We start from the raw sequence: 17,406 nt of genomic DNA, 5'->3' as shown, positions 1-17,406 counted from the left end.
ACTGCACATTGCTGACTTATTTTATTTATCTATTTCCCTTTATTTAACTAGGTAAGAAAAAACAAAGCACAGCTCATGCCTTTCAAACAACTTTTTTCAAATCCTCATTAGATTAATACATTTATTTTTTGACCACTTTTTCTCCCGAATTTTATGGTATCCAATTGGTATTTACAGTCCTGTCCCATCGCTGCAACTCCCGTACAGACTCAGGAGAGGCAAAGGTCGAGAGCCATGCATCCTCCGAAACACAACCCAGCCAATCAGCATTGCTTCTTGACACAAAGCTCGCTTAACCCGGAAGCCAGACGTACCAATGTGTCGGAGGAAACATCGTACACCTGGTAACCGTGTCAGCATGCATTGTACCCAGCCCGCCACAAGAGTCGCTAGTATGCGAAGGGACAGCAACATCCCTGCCGGCCAAATCCTCTCCTAACCCGGATGACGCTGGGCCAATTGTGCCACCACATGAGCCTCCTTGTCGCGGCCGGCTGCGACAGAGCCTGGACTCGAACCAGGAGCTCTCGTGGCACAGCTAGCACTGCGGTGCAGTGCTTTAGACCACTGCCCATTCAGGAGGCCCGGACATCTAAAGTTACATGAATAACTCTAAATTAAGCATGTAGGAGTACCTATTTCTTTGTTAACCACTCAATACAGAATAGCCGTATGTGTGCACTCCCTCAAATCATTTGGAGAAAATATTTATATTTTATTCAGCTTTGTTAAATTGTATTCTTCATACTATAAAATAATGCCACGGAATTCTAAGCAAATCTTGTCTGCTAAATTAACTAGTGTAGCTTACAGACGTTTGGCAAAGCCAGATTCGGACCTAGGAAGCCACGGAATTTCGATGGGGTACCGTCATACTTCTCCAGAAGGAACAGTTGGGCATCGCTGACCTGGGCGGATGGCTGAGCAGACTGGGGGATTGGCTCACTGTGACAATCCATGGTAGGAGGCCTCCTCCATGGCCTAGTTACGTCAGCTAGTGTTGGTGGAGTAGATGACCCTGTTCGTTGACCATCTGGAAGTTGGTTTTATCCTCCGCTGCTTCCATATTTTGAGGTAGTATTCTGTAACGTATATGCCAGGAGTCAGGAAGCAGGTGCAGAAGGTGAGTTTAATAATGGAAGGATACAAATGAACCAACATGAGAAGCATACTGAACGTGAGAGAAAATAATAATACCTGATGACATGTGAGGGCTAAATAAAGGGTAAGAATCAAGGAGAAACTAATGACCAGGTGTGCGTAATGATGGGGAACAGGTGTGCGTAATATAGTTGCCAGGACCGGTGGTTAGTAGACCAGTGATGTTGAGCGCAGGAGGGAGGGAGCAGGAGTAGGTGTGACATTAACATAAGGACAACTCAGTATGCTATTCCGTTCTTCTGAAATAGACTACATTTTCTCTTTAGACCTGTCTAAAATAAATGATGTATTTATTGTGAAGGCGTAGGCTATAATACATGGATTTATTAGACTTTTAAAAATGTACATGCTCCAAAGGTCTGCATCAGTGGCTTGTAGGCTATGTGTGGAAGCCAGGAGATGCTATGTGTTTTTGTTAATTAGCTGTCAATCATTGTGAGACCGACTGTTATTTGCTTGACAATCACTGGCTGACAAAATTTTGTGACCGCCACAGCCCTAGTACTACAAGAACAAGTGTATTATTTATTGGGATCCCCATTTGCTGACGCCATGATGACAGCTAACCTACTTGGTGTTCATACACAACAACAAAAAATAGTTTACAGACTTAAGACTATAAAAAGTTGAGTTGATATCAAAAGACAGCCACACAGGCCTTCCGAGTGGCACAGCAGCCCCAGGCACTGCATTACAGTGTTGCGGCATCACTACAGCCTCGGGTTCGTTCGCCCGGGGGGGCTTTACCTGGCTCATCGCGCTCTAGCACTCCTTGTGGCGGGCCGGGCACCTGCAGGCTGAGCCGGTTGTTAGATGAACAGTGTTTCCTCCGACACATTGGTGCAGCTGGCTTCTGGATTAAACGAGCACGTGTTAAGAAGCATGGCTTGGCGGGTCATGTTTCGACTGATGACGCATGACTCATCCTCTCCTGAGCACTTCTGGGAGTTTCAGCAATGAGACAAGACCGTAATCATGACCCAAAAATGACTAAGAAAAAAGAGAAGTCACACAATTGAGTAAAGACATTAACCTCTTGGAACTCCCCATCCCGGATCCGGGATCGTGACTAAAGCCTCAGGCTCATTAGCATAACGCAACGTTAACGATTTCTGAAAATCGCAAATAAAATGAAAATAATGCGTCTGCTCTCAAGCTTAGCCTTTTCTTAACAACACTGTCATCTCAGATTTTCAAAATATGCTTTTAAACCATAGAAATTGACTAATTTGTGTAAGAGTATGCAAAGCTAGCATAGCATTTTGAGTAGCATTTAGCACGCAACATTTTCACAAAAACCAAATAAATAAAATCATTTACCTTTGAAGAGCTTCTGATGTTTTCAATGAGGAGACTCTCAGTTACATACCAAATGCGCAGTTTTTCCTGAAAGCGTCTGTGTGTAGGAGAAATCGTTCCGTTTTCTACATTGCGTCTGGCTACCGAAACGAACCGAAAATTCAGTCACCTACAACGTAAAACTTTTTCCGAATTAACTACATAATATCGACCGAAACATGGCAAACGTTGTTTGGAATCAATCCTCAAGGTGTTTGTTCACATATCTCTTCATTGATATGCTGTTCGTGGAAGCTTGCTTTCCTCTCTGTATCCCATGGAAAAATACTGGCAGCTGACTTTTGCGCACCAATTTCGGCGCAGGACACCGGGCGGCCACCTGGTAAATGTGGTCTCTTATGGTCAATCTTCCAATGATCTGCCTACAAATACGTCACAATGCTGCAGACACCTTGGGGAAACGACAGAAAGGGCAGGCTCATTCCTCTCGCATTCACAGCCATATAAGGAGACAATGGAAAACAGAGCCTCAAAAATCCTGCTCATTTCCTGGATGCTGTCTCATCTTGGTTTTGCCTGAAGCTCACGTTCTAGGGGACGCACAGAAAATATCTTGGTAGTTCTGGACACGTCAGAGTGTTTTCTTTCGAAAGCTATCAATTATATGCATAGTCGAGCATCTTTTTGTGACAAAATATCTTGTTTAAAACGGGAACGTTTTTCATCCAAAAATGAAATAGCGCCCCCAGAGCATCAACAGGTTAAATAGATTTTAACAGGTGTCGTGTCTTTGGCTATGCCGGATTAAGTGATATGACATGCTATTCTATAAAATCCTTTCTCAGTAATTAATATTACCAGATTGAGCTAATCATGTAAATGTAATTAACTAGAGAGTCAGGGCACCATGAAATAATATTTATAGAGCTGTTATCTTCCCGAATAAACTCTTAAACTCTTAAATATTTTACATCAATAGCAGTCAATATTAATCGTCACCTTAATTCAGTCTCATCTGAAAGTTGTAAATTCTTGGTTATCTTCACGAACCCTGGCTAACAAGTTGAATCAGCAATACATAATTGGGTTGAATTATTTATTTACTAAATACATAACTAATCACACAGAATTACATATACAAAGAATGAATCATACCTTGATCACAAATTACATCATAAAGGAAAACGTCCCTAGTGGGCGGAACAGATATGACAGCTGGTTACACAAAAGAAAAGGGTCTGGGTTTGAGTGAAAGAACGGGAAGACTGAGGGAGAAGCTGTGCTATCGTAAATACAGTATCTTATGCATTCTAAATTACCGCCCATTTGGAAAAGGAAAATGCAATGAATATTTACTCTGAGCTGCGTTTCGGTAGGTTGGTGGTAGATGGAAGGCCGTGTTGCCAAACCGAGTCCTTTGAAGAATGTCTCTGGTGGTCAATTGGATACGTTGTAGTAACGTCGTTGTTTGATAGACGGGATACTCTGTCTGTGCTTTCGTAGACCGCGTTTGCAACTGCTGTTGCTAACTCATTAGCTAGGAGGTATCACTTCTGTAGTGAATAAGAGATCAAAGTTCATACCATTCACAACCAAAGCTCACGCTGAGGTTGGCTTAGTTCTGTAGTTGACATGTTAGTCCTTTTAACGCAGAGGCTGCGGTTATATTGTTGTCAAGGGCTTATATAGTGGAGGGAGAAGGGCGTGTTTAACAGTCTACAGCCCATGTCTCTTCGCAGGGGCGGGTCACTGATTGAGCAGAGCTCTAACCTTATGAAAACCCAAATCTCTCATTGGAAGCTAAAATTACATTTAATCTTTTCACCAATAATTTTATATTCAAACATTTAAATTGAACAACAATTCCATGTGAATCCGATAACTCTGATGTGTAGACTGTACACTGTAGAGTTTATGTCCTCCTATCATTGATGATCATCAGATGACAACTGAACTGACATCATATTCATTAAGTACCACCGCATATGTTCAATTGTTCAATTGGTCGGATTACCAGAATATAGTTCATTTCCCCCCACCTTCTGATGTTCCCATAATCTCTATGTTAACCAAGGGATTTTCAAATTTCACATCAGTAGGATAGAGAGAGGAAAAAAGGGGAAAGAGGTATTTTTGACTGTCAAAAACCTAACCCCAGGCCAACATCATGACACAGGACACAGAGACAATAAGAGTCAACAAACACTGGACATGTTAAAATAACTAGAAGTGCTTTTATGGAAGAAAAAAAGATACAAGTACAGAGCATCCATCGAATTGCTACATTTTGTGCAGAGCATGAATTCCATACCAGGCATTGTCCAGGGCAGCCATACATGGAATTATGATTAGGTTGCATAAGCTGACAATAAAACGTATGGGGCATGTGAATTAACTTTCAATCAAACAAATGATGCATAGCATCTTTCCACCTACACAATAAAGCCCATTCAAGACCAGAACAGGCTAGATTAATGACATAAGGAACTAAAGCAGATTTTAAGGTAATCTTGTGACATATGTCACCATTCTACTGGGGTAAAGTTATCACCAGAAAATTGTAGTCAGTGCATGCCAGTGTTACTGGCCTCCAGTTTCAACAAGTTTGACTCATCTGTCATAGGCTATCCATTCCTCTCTCCATTCATGCTATTAGTGCCAAGGGAGGTAGTTGCCTGCCGCATGTTTGGCTGTGATGGGCTAAAGGTGGGCAGGGGGGCGGGGGAGTCCGGCAGCAGCGGTGTCACTGTGATTTCTGTCAGCCGGCTGAAGTGACTCTCAGTGAGGTGGTGTGCCCCCTGTTGTGCAGCTCTCTTCTAATTAACACTGAGTCCCCCACCACCACCTCATCCTCTCCACGTGCCATCACCACTGTTTAGTTCAGCCACCACAGAGAAACACTGGGTGAGAGATGTTGTTTACCACCACGGCAATACAGCAGAGGCATGAGCAGTCAGGAGTCAGGATTACAGTCTAGAGCACAAACTCTTCCAACAACACTTCTAATGAGATTTATAATGAACCAGAGGAAACTACTTCAGAATCAAGCACAGACTGTAGGTTTTATAGATTTTCCCATTTGTCACTAGTATTATGATTATTCCTGTTTTGATTGCAGCCAAAATCCAAATAAGAATTCCTCCATAGGCCAATTGTGCAATATGCATTTAATTCAACTGGGACAAGACGAGGACCTTTAAGAGGACCTTCAATATTCCACCAGCTCTGCTGAGTTGACATGTCACGCCAGTATGCTGGCCTGATGTGAGCATCTGAGCAAGACGCTAGCTAGCGCTAACGTGTAGTGCAAGGTGACTAATTGACTTGGAGAGGAGATGGTGTGTGCGTGAGAGGGAGCGCCTCCGTGGCAAAGTCGACGAATATCTCAGTGTAAGAAAGAAAAACAGAGCCCCTATCTAGATCCACTTGATTGCAGCTTCCACTGAGAGAGACAGAAAGAGAGGGAGAGAAAGAATGAGGGAGAGAATGGAGTAGAGAGAAAGAGAGAGCGAGAGAGAGTGAAAGAGGACAGAGAGAGAGAACAGAGCAAGAGAGAGAGCGAAAGAGGTGAGACAACAGAGAGAGAGAGAGAGAGAGAGAGAGAGAGAGAGGGAGAAAGAGAAAGAGAGAGATGAGGCCAGAGCACAGCAACATGTCACTCCCTAACCTCATCTCCACATTTGACAGATACTTTGCCTGCCCCTGGAGGTTCAGTCTATATATAACCTAGAATAGGGGACAGATATGGTTTTTAAATCACTGTTTGCATTCATCTTGATAGATCACATGAAGGGGTTTATACACATGCATGTAGGCTATGATGCAGGATAGGTCATTCTATGAGAAATGGTAATGTGTGAGCTGTGGGACTCCATTCAAAGAAGTGTGATATTTCATATGTGGATTATTTGGAATGGAAAGAGGGATGAAGAAAGAGAAAAATCAAGAATCGTAAAAGGTCCAAATCTAAGTGTTCTAAAAATAGAGTGTGAAACGTTAACTAGCCAATGGGCAAAAAGACACATCCGAGGGATGAACTGACTGGGGAGCAACACTGACTGCAAGGAGAAAGAAGACTCATTTTCCCCATCAGCTCTCTGACACATGAACAGTGCCAGGGTTATTCACCATTCCAGTCAGTCATCTAAAAATGTTTTCCATTGGAAGCTTTCAGCTTGTTCCAAAATGGATGTCACAAGAGGATTCAATGTGAAATGCTTCTTACACTGTACTTCATTGTATTTTTCTGATCATTAGTTTTGTTACCTCTAAGCTGCACGCGTGGGTGGGAACCGAGACTGACTCTCAGAAAAAATTTCAGCCTGAGGAGAGAAGCACGAGATTCAACTTCACTCAACTTTCGTGAGTTTTCCCCTTTAGTTAACACTATCAATGTTCCCTTTACTTTGAGAATTGTGATCGAATCAATGCAATATTAACCCCTTTCAATGTAACATACCGAAACAAAACCAACTGTGCAAGACTTAGTATGCAAAACAAACTATGCAGAGATTTTATTGTAGGCAGAACGCATCTGAGTAGGATTCTATTGCATTGACACGAACCACTTAGCCAGTACTCTACACAGACCTACACAGACCGGTGCAGCATAACCAATCAGAACTGCAGTAGGCCTATATGCAAATACACCATTGCCATATATGGATCTGTGCCGTTCACTTTGAACTGGACTGTGTTTACAGAATGAGGGTCGTGAGTAAGATGCGCCTGTTTTGAGATCAAAGCGGGAGCTGCATGTAGCCACGTGTGCACATCTGTTCATATCCTTTGCTAGTTAGTGAGTTATTATACCAGTTATAGATAATTTGTAGTCAGCAATGAGGGGGGGGGGGGTTGCTTCCTACAAGAGCACAAAACTTGTGTACATTTCTAGACATATTTGAAAAGCGAGTCGGGTAAATAGTTTGTATTTGTCTTAAAAGGGCAGTGTTGTATTTTGAGACGGGCTTAAATAAGATAAGTAGCCAATAGGCAGAGGGTAGCATAATTTGGCTGATTCTCTGTAATAATGGTATGGGAATAATAATGCATTTTATTTTATAAAGTGGTTTCTTGCATCATCAACAACACAAAAATATTTGCAGTCACCTCCTTGTCTGAAGGACAAGTGGATTAACAGGCTATTATTCTATTATTCTATTCAAAGGTCTAATGGAATGTAGGCATACATTGCACACCACACATTGGCTGCTTCTGTAGGCTGAATGATAGAACAGCTATTTCCATGTTAAAATGTTATGGGATGCCTTCTCTCCATTGTTTTTGATGTTAGGCCTACATTATGATCAAATAACCACAGTAGCCTATTGGACCACTGTCTGAAACTGTATCTGTAAAGTGGGTACAGCCTCAAGCTCACAGTAAACGCACTTAAAGTTCCACAGAAATTTCACAACGTTCAAGACTTGAAATTTGCTCAGTACCACCAAAAATTGAGAGGAAACATTGGTTGGAGGATATTGGATAATAATAACATTTAGCACTGTTTGGATATCTCCTCCTGAGGTGTGAGACTATGACTGGCCATAGAGTGAATTACGACAAGATCATTAAACATTCTATAATATGTAGGCTGTCCTATACACTGAAAGAGGTTGTTAGCTCATTCAGGTGTACTTTATAGCCTAGTTTAATATTATAGGCTATTGTCAGGGATTTATCAAAGGCACAAGTTGAATTACTTGTTAAAAACATTCTTAGGCTTACATATAGTTCTGTGACCAAACTCATAAATTACAAGGTTGGATTAGCTGAACTTTACCCAAATGTTTTTTTTCCTCACTGACTAGCCAACTTGTTTGGTTTGAAATGCTCCAAGGCAAACTGACTATATCATGAAACCGTGTTGTGTCTGCCGCTTGGGCCGGGCTGCATGGCCTGTCTAACTCACTGCAATGATGCAACTAATGAACATTCAATCTCATCACCCTATGGACAAGCAAGCTAATTGTGATGACGTGCCCCGCTCTTGGTCTCTCCCGACGGTTCAGCGAGATTGGGACATTACCACACACGTGTCTGTAGGCATGACCTGATGACAAACACACAAACAACAGAGTTCAGGAGGACTTTCAGGATGACTAACATGACTTTCTTTCGTATTGCTGAATCTCATATGAATGTAAAACATTTCACATGTTAATGAAAAAAAGTAGTTTTCTAAGTCAGTAAGTAGGCTATAGCCTAGGCCTAACTATAGCCTTCTTGGATGAGATTACTAAATTGCAGCAAATACCTAAAACTGTAGTCTATAGGGTGTTCACCCATGCAATTATTTAATTCAATGTTTCCCAAAAAATATATTAATTAAAAAAAATAATAATAATCCAAACCCTATGTCTTTACCATGTATTGTTCACAAGTTATGAATCACACTTGTGTAAAATGGCGCCGGAGCAGAATGCAGACATTTCACATGACCCCAACCGATTGTGTTTCTTTACTCTATTTGTACATATTGTTGCCGCTAACGTCTATTTGCTACTATGGCCTATTTATTGCTATACTTCCTCATGCCATTTGCACACACTGTATATAGACATTCTTTTTTTTCTATTGAGTTATTGACTGTACGCTTGTTTATTCCATGTGTAACTCTGTGTTGTTGTTTCTGTCACACTGCTTTGCTTTATCTTGGCCAGGTCGCAGTTGTAAATGAGAACTTGTTCTCAACTAGCTAACCTGGTTAAATAAGGCTGAAATTAAAAAAATAACATTTAAATGACAGAAGATAACTTCTAGACATCAGGACTGCGATTACTCACCACGGACTAGCAGAATCCTTTTTCTTCTTTCACAACTCTGATGAGCCCGAGGCGGAGGATATACGGCTCCCTCGGGAACAGGCCCCGACCCCAGTGATCTGCGTGAAGAGGAGGCGGAGAAAGAGAGACCGGAGAGCGGGCTGTCTTCTGAGAAGTCGGAGGCGATTGTATAAACCCCCACTTCCGTCAATTCTGCTAGCAAACATGCAATCTTTGGACAATAAAATGGACGAGTTATTTGGAAGATTAAACTAACAACGGGACATTAAAACTGTAACATCTTATGCTTCGCGGAGTCGTTGCTGAACAACGACAATATCAACATACAGCTGGCTGGTTATACGAGAGAACAGCGGCGTCTGGTAAGACAAGGGGCGGCGGTCTTTGTATTTTTGTAAACAACAACTGGTGCACGATATCTAAAGAAATCTCGAGCTATTGCTCGTCTGAGGATTTTCTCATGATAAGCTGCAGACCACACTACCTACCGAGAGAGTTTTCATCTGTATTCATTGGAGCTGCTTACATACCACCACAGTCAGAGGATGGCACTAATATAGCATTGTATGAGCTGTATTCCGCCAAAGAAAACGCTCACCCAGAGGCACTTAAATCATCAGTTATACCAAATTTCTATCAGCATGTTAAATGTGCAACCAGAGAGAAAATGTCTCTGGACTACCTATACTTCACACACAGAGATGCATACAAAGCTCTCCCTCGCCCTCCATTTGGCAAATCTGACCGTAATTCCATCCTCCTGATTCCTGCTTACAAGCAAAAATTTAAGCAGGAAGCACCAGACTAGATCAATAAAAAAGTGTTCAGATGAAGCAGATGCTAAACTATAGGACTGTTTTGCAGCACAGACTGGAATATGTTCCGGAATTCCTCCAATGGCAATGAGGAGTACACCATATCTGTCATTGGATTCATCAATAAGTGCATTGATGACGTCGTCCCCACAGTGACCGTACGTACATACCCCAACCAGAAGCCATGGATTACAGGCAGCATCCACACTGACCTAAAGGCTAGAGCTGCCGCTTTCAAGGAGCAGGACTCTAACCCGGAAGTTTATAAGAAATCCCGCTATGCCCTCCGATGAACCATCAAACAGGCAAAGCGTCAATATAGGACTAAGATCAAGTCGTACTACACCAGCTCTGACGCTAGTCGAACGTGGCAGGGCCTTCAAAGCATTACAGACTACAAAGGGAAGCACAGCTGCCCAGTGACACGAGCCTACCGGACAAGCTAAACTACTTCTATGCTTGCTTTGAGGGAAATAACATTGAAACATGCATGAGAGCACCAGCTGTACCAGAAGACTGTGTGACCACGTTCTCCGCAGCCAATGTGAGTAAGACCTTTAGACAGGTCAACATTCACAAGACTGCAGGGCCAGACGGATTACCAGGACGTGTACTGTGCGCATGCGCTGACCAACTAGCAAGTGTCTTCACTGACATTTTCAACCTCTCCCTGTCCGAGTCTGTAATACTGTAATACCGAGTCTGTAATGTTTTAAGCAGTCCACCATAGTGCCTGTCCCCAAGTACACTAAGGTAACCTGCCTAAATGACTACTGACCCATAGCACTCACGTCTGTAGCCATGAAGTTCTTTGAAAGGCTGGTCATGGCTCACAGTAACACCATCATCTCAGAAATCCTAGACCCACTCCAATTTGCATACCGCCCCAACAGATCCACAGATGATGCAGTAACTATTGCACTCCACACTGCCCTTTCCCACCTGGAAAAAAGGAACACCTATGTGAGAATGTTATTCATTGACTACAGCTTAGCGTTCAACACCATAGTGCCCTCAAAGCTCACCAATAACCTAAGGACCCAGGGACTGAACACCTCCCTCTGCAACTGGGTCCTGGACATCCTGACGGGCTGCCCCCAGGTGGTAAGGGTAGGTAACAACACATCTTCCACGATTATCCTCAACACAGGGGCCCCTCAGAGGTGCGTGCTCAGCCCCCTCCTGTACTCCCTGTTCAATCATGACTGCACGGCCAGGCACGACTCCAACATCATCATTAAATTTGCCAATGACACAACAGTGGTAGGCATGATCACTGACAACAAAGAGACTGCCTATAGGGAGGAGGTCAGAGACCTGGCCGTGTGGTGCCAGGACAACAACCTCTCCCTCAACGGGATCAAGACAAAGGAGATGATTGTAGACTACAGGAAAAAGAGGACCGAGCACGCCCCCATTCTCATCAATGGGGCTGAAGTGGAGCAGGTTGAGAGCTTCAAGCTCCTTGGTGTCCACATCACCAACAAACTAACATGGTCCAAGCACACCATGACAGTCGTGAAATGGGCACGACAAAACCTATTCCCCCTCAGGAGACTGAAAAGATTTGGCATGGGTCCTCAGATCCTCAAAAGGTTCTACAGCTGCACCATCGAGAGCATCCTGACTGGTTGCATCACTGCCTGGTATGGCAACTGCTTGGCACTACAGAGCGTAGTGTGAGTGAGAATAAAGACGACTTTCAAGTAGTAAGACATGTATAAAAGCAACAGATACCATGAATAAGAAGGGGCTAGAAGAGTCTTATATGGTGAACTACCGAGAGGCTAAGACAGGCAAGCCCCATACTATTGTGGAGAACTTCATTCTTCTTGCTGCCGCGGATATGGCTGGAACAATGCTGGGGGAAAAGGACAAAAAAACTATACAGACAATGCTTTCATCAAACAACACTGTTTCACAACGCATCAGTGACATGGCAGGAGATGTTTTGAAACAATTACTGTTTCGTATACAAGCCAGTGAATTATATGCGTTACAGCTGGATGAGTCAACAGACGTGGTGAGCCTGGCACAGCTCCTGGTATATGTTATGTTAATGGAGGTCAATTAAGGAAGACATCCCCTTCTGCAAACCACTGGAAACCAGGACAACATGAGAGGATATGTTTTAAGTACTGGACAGCTTTGTGACATCAAATGGACTTTGGTCGTCAAGACGTGTTGGTATCTGAACTGATGGAGCAAAAGCCATGACAGGGAAACATACTGGAATGGTAACAGAAATGCAAGCAGTTGCTCCCGACACCACTCGGGTACACTGCAGCATCCACTGAGAGGATCTTGCTGACAAGGGAATGCCTGACAGCTTGAAAGACATTTTGGACACTACAGTGAAAATGTTTCAATTTGTTAAAGCAAGGCCCCTGAACTCTTGTATTTTCTGCATTATGCAATGATATGGGTAGCGACCATGTAACGCTGTTACAATATACAGAAGTGCGCTGGTGATCAAGGGGCAAAATAGATACGTTTTTTAAAATTGAGAGACAAGATTAAAGTTACGTTTTCTTTTCTGGCCATAATTTTCACTTGTCTGACCGCTTGCATGATGACGTGTATCTCACACGACTAGCCTATCTGGGTGATGAAACTCGACTAGCTATCTGGGTGATATTATTTCTAACCTGAATGATCTGAATCTAGGATTACAGGGAATCTCCACAACTATATTCAATGTGTGTGACAAAACTGAGGCTATGGTTAAGAAGTTGGAGCTCTTTTCTGTCTGCATTAACAAGGACAACACACAGGTCTTTCTATCATTGTATGAGTTTTTGTGTGCAAATGAACTCAAGCATACGGACAATGTCAAATGTGATATAGCGAAGCACCTGAGTGAGATGGGTGCACAATTACGCAGGTACTATCCCGAACGGACAATGCAAACAACTGGATTCGTTATCCTTTTCATGCCCTGCCTCCAGCTGCTTACCGATATCTGAACAAGAGATCCTCATCGAAATTGCAACAAGCAGTTCTGTGAAAATTAATTGAATCAGAAGCCACTGCCAGATTTCTGGATAGGGCTGCGCTGAGAGTAGCCTGCCTTGGCAAATTGCTCTGCTAAGACACTGATGCCCATGTGAGAGTGGATTCTCGGCCCTCACTAGCATGAAAACTAAATACTGGCACAGACTGTGTGTGGAATTTTTTTTAAAGACTGGGAATCTCTCCAATACAACCCAACATTGCGGACATTATGTCATGGCTTTAGAAGCTTCTGATAGGCTAATTGACATTGTTTGAGTCAATTGGAGGTGTACTTGTGGATGTATTTCAAGACCTACCTTCAAACTCAGTGCCTCTTTGCTTGACTTCAGGGGAAAATCAAAAGAAGTCAGCCAAGACCTCAGAAAAAAAATTGTAGACCTCCACAAGTCTGGTTCATCCTTGGGAGCAATTTCCAAATGCCTGAAGGTACCACATTCATCTTTACAAGCAATAGCACGCAAGTATAAACACCATGGGACCACGCAGCCGTCATACCGCTCAGGAAGGAGACGCGTTCTGTCTCCTAGAGATGAATGTACTTTGGTGCGAAAAGTGCAAATAAATCCCAGAACAACAGCAAAAGACCTTGTGAAGATGCTGGAGGAAACAGGTACAAAAGTATCTATATCCACAGTAAAACGAGTCCTATATCGACATAACCTGAAAGGCCGCTCAGCAAGGAATAAGCCACTGCTCCAAAACTGCCATAAAAAAAGACAGACTATGGTTAGCATCTGCACATGGGGACAAAGATCGTACTTTTAGGAGAAATGTCCTCTGGTCTGATAAAACAAAAATATTACCTTTTGGCCATAATGACCATCATTATGTTTGGAGGAAAAAGGGGGGAAGCTTGCAAGCCGAAGAAAACCATCCCAACCATGAAGCACGGGGGTGGCATCATCATGTTGTGTGGGTGCTTTGCTGCAGAAGGGACTGGTGCACTTCACAAAGTCGATGGCATCATGAGGAGAGAAAATTATGTGGATATATTGAAGCAACATCAGTCAGGAGTTAAAGCTTGTTCACAAATGGGTCTTCCAAATGGACAATGACCCCAAGCATACTTGCAAAATTGCTTAAGGACAACAAAGTCAAGGTATTGGAGTGGCCATCACAAAGCCCTGACCTCAATCCTATAGAACATTTTTGGGCAGAACTGAAAAAGTGCATGCGAGCAAGGAGGCCTACAAACCTGACTCAGTTACACCAGCTCTGTCGGGAGGAATGGGCCAAAATTCACCCAACGTATTGTGGGAAGCTTGTGGAAGGCTGCCCGAAAACGTTTGACCCAAGTTAAACAATTTAAAGGCAATGTAGATCCCCGAGATAGAATTGTGATGAGGCATATATCTGGGGAAGGGTATAAAACAATTGGTAGTGTGTTTAATGTTTCCAAAAGCACAGTGGTCTCCATCATTGGGAAATTGCAAAAATATGGAATCTTGTAAATAAGAATGTGTTCCTAACTGACTTGCCTAGTTTAATAAATGTTACATTATTACAAGTTTTTTTATTTTATTTAATCCATTATGAATTCAGGCTGCAACACAACAAAATGTGGAATAAATCAAGGGGTATGAATAGTTATTGAAGGCACTGTATATGTCTTCTTATGTAATCATAGAAAGTATGCATGTTCAATATAGCATACATAGGTCGCAGGTCTGTGAGATCTTCACAATAGCTGTAATAATCTGCATAGAATCTTGAGCAACATTGGTCACTTGCATGTACTTTTAGTTAATGTAATCTCAACTGTAATCCAGGTCATTTGGTTGTGCTATTAGATGTAGCATTGTGATAACACATTAAGTTGTTTTTTAAATGCAACATATCTGTCATATTCCAATTTGAACTTTGGTGCTCTTTTAAATGGTTGAAAGTGAAAACACATTCGGATGATAATGAAACCAAAAAATCTGACATTGTTTTCCATTTGAATGTGGTTGTGCTTTAGATGGTTGAAAGCATAATGATAATGATAACATTGGGAAATCAACAAACGTATTGCTGTCTTTTTGAATGGTTGAAATCTCATTATTTTTCCTCGCAGAACACCCAGTATCTTAGAGTCGGTGGGGGGGGGGGGGGGGGCAGTGCCCCTGTGACAACAATAATGAACCCCCTTGTGGCCCCCTTAAATGTGGAGTATGAAATAATTTTCACATAACTCATTTTTGCTATCTTTCTTTTTTTAACTCCGTTATTAGACAGTGGCAACGATGATGATTATGAACATGGTTTTTTGCCTGCTAATGCCTGCAGTGAAGAAAATGATGACAACAATAATGTCTAATGTAACTGGCCCCTCTAACAGTACAACTGGCCCCAGCTTGCCGCCCCCCCCCCTCCCCCCAGTTGAAATGGTCTTGAACCGCCACTGCTTAGAGTTGCCTTGCGCTACACTTCACGGGGGATACATGTCTGCGGTCGTGCAGGATCCGTACATATGCCCCCTCACTCTCTCCTCTTTACACAGGATAAAAAGCGGGTGCAATAGCTGTGCGCGCAGCCCGTTGAAAAATTGGGACCTCTACAGTTGCGAGCGTACACGGCACACATGCCCTTCCGGTGCCAGTGCGAGCGGTTTCACACCAACACATTTCCTACGGGACAAGAAGCACGAATATGATTGGCCACTCATCACATTTGCAAGGTACAGTACTACAGCAACATCACCGTGAACAAAGAGCACTGGAGTTGGAGTGACTGCAGTGTAGAGATCTCAAACGAAGCCCTCACAAAAATAGAGATTTCCACAGCATATTATAACATTATGAAAGGGACAAATACCACTCTATATCCACATGCATGTTCAGGTTCATTTTAAAAATAGATGTCAATGTGACTACCCTGGTTAAATATAGCATTCAAATAGAAATATGTATTTGTTTAGTTTTGATGATATTTGAATCACCAAGCACTGTAAAATCATATGCATAAATTTGATGATGATGATTACATTTTCAGATACCAATTATGGAAAAGATAATATTCAATCTACTTAATTAAGAAATGAGGGAAATGACAACCCTGATCTATGAGTAACCAACTGAACATTTCAGTACCTGTTCTGCTTGTTTTTGGGTATGTCATTCCCCTTCTCTGTTGGTGCTGAATGGGCATTGGAAGGGTAAGTAGTGGTGCTGCTGGTGACTCCCATAGTGGAGATCACAGTGGCATCCAAAGTACTTCACTACAGGGGCTTACTGGGACTAGAAATGGCTAATTATTAGCCAAATAACGGTAATAAGTTGTGATATCTTTCCAAGTTGTTTCTTCATCGCCTTGTATAGGCAACAGAAGCTTTAAAAAAGCCTAAAAACACAATAGGCCTAGCTATATACATTTTAAGGTGTGTTCAAAATACCTGTTGGACGCTCATAATCACCCTTAGGACAACTTGAACATGCATGAACTCATGAATACGCAAATGTAAATCGACTTCGTAATGATTGTCTAGGCGACATTATTTATCATTAATTTGAATGAGCTTCAAAAAACACAATAGTTACGTTTTCAGATATACTTGGGATGGATGGAAAGGTTCTTGCAATGGGGAGATCTATAACACATCTTTAAACTGGGACGGCAGTGTAAAATATTATTTTGATTACAATACCTATCAGCTAAATTGCTATAAAGCCCAGAATAAAGCATAGGCTCCTATGCTAGTTCACGGGTAACATGGACTGCGCTACACTTTGGCACACTCTTATTTAATTAATATATAACGGCGCGTGGCTCATGCACTGAACTTACCCAGGAACAATGTGTGAAATGAGCCAGACATCACGACTCTCGGCTGGAGCGAAAATTCCACAAAAACCAGCAGAACACCACGTCTTCTTTCTTCCCTAAAATGAGTTTAAGTCATATACCTGTGCCCTCAAATCTGAATGAAATTGGAATAGTGCGAATGATGTTGGTCTATAGGTAGGCTACAACGCATATCACACATGTCCTTGTGCTCATTCAGAAATAGAGCCGCACATGTTCATTGTTTCTCGCAGAACACCCGGTATCTTAGAGTTGTCTTGCGCTACACTTCACGGAGGATACATGTCTGCGGTCGTGCAGGATCCGTACATATGCCCCCTCACTCTCTCCTCTTTACACGGGATAAAAAGCGGGTGCAATAGCTGTGCGCGCAGCCCGCTGAAAAAGGGGGACCTCTACAGTTGCGAGCGTACACGGCACACATGCCCTTCCGGTGCCAGTGCGAGTGGTTTCACACCAACACATTTCCTACGGGAGAAGAAGCACGAATATGATTGGCCACTCATCACATTTGCAAGGTACAGTACTACAGCAACATCACCGTGAAC

General features: G+C 42.6%; 1 protein-coding gene across 1 annotated transcript in view; it reads right to left on the bottom strand.

Annotated features, from left to right (window-relative positions):
- The window catches only part of LOC135550926 (CXADR-like membrane protein), a 120,396-nt gene extending 103,215 nt beyond the window's left edge, over positions 1-17,181 (bottom strand). Inside the window, exon 1 of the mRNA XM_064982172.1 lies at positions 16,841-17,181. Within this exon, the coding sequence (XP_064838244.1) occupies positions 16,841-16,871 (31 nt within the window). The 5' untranslated portion in view covers positions 16,872-17,181. The remainder of the gene's footprint in view (positions 1-16,840) is intronic.
- Between the last annotated feature and the right edge of the window lie 225 nt (positions 17,182-17,406).

The sequence above is a fragment of the Oncorhynchus masou genome, chromosome 12, assembly GCF_036934945.1.
Source record: "Oncorhynchus masou masou isolate Uvic2021 chromosome 12, UVic_Omas_1.1, whole genome shotgun sequence".
NCBI lineage: Eukaryota > Metazoa > Chordata > Actinopteri > Salmoniformes > Salmonidae > Oncorhynchus > Oncorhynchus masou.
Note: the sequence above shows the minus strand (reverse complement) of the source record. Positions and strands in the feature narration are given on the sequence as shown.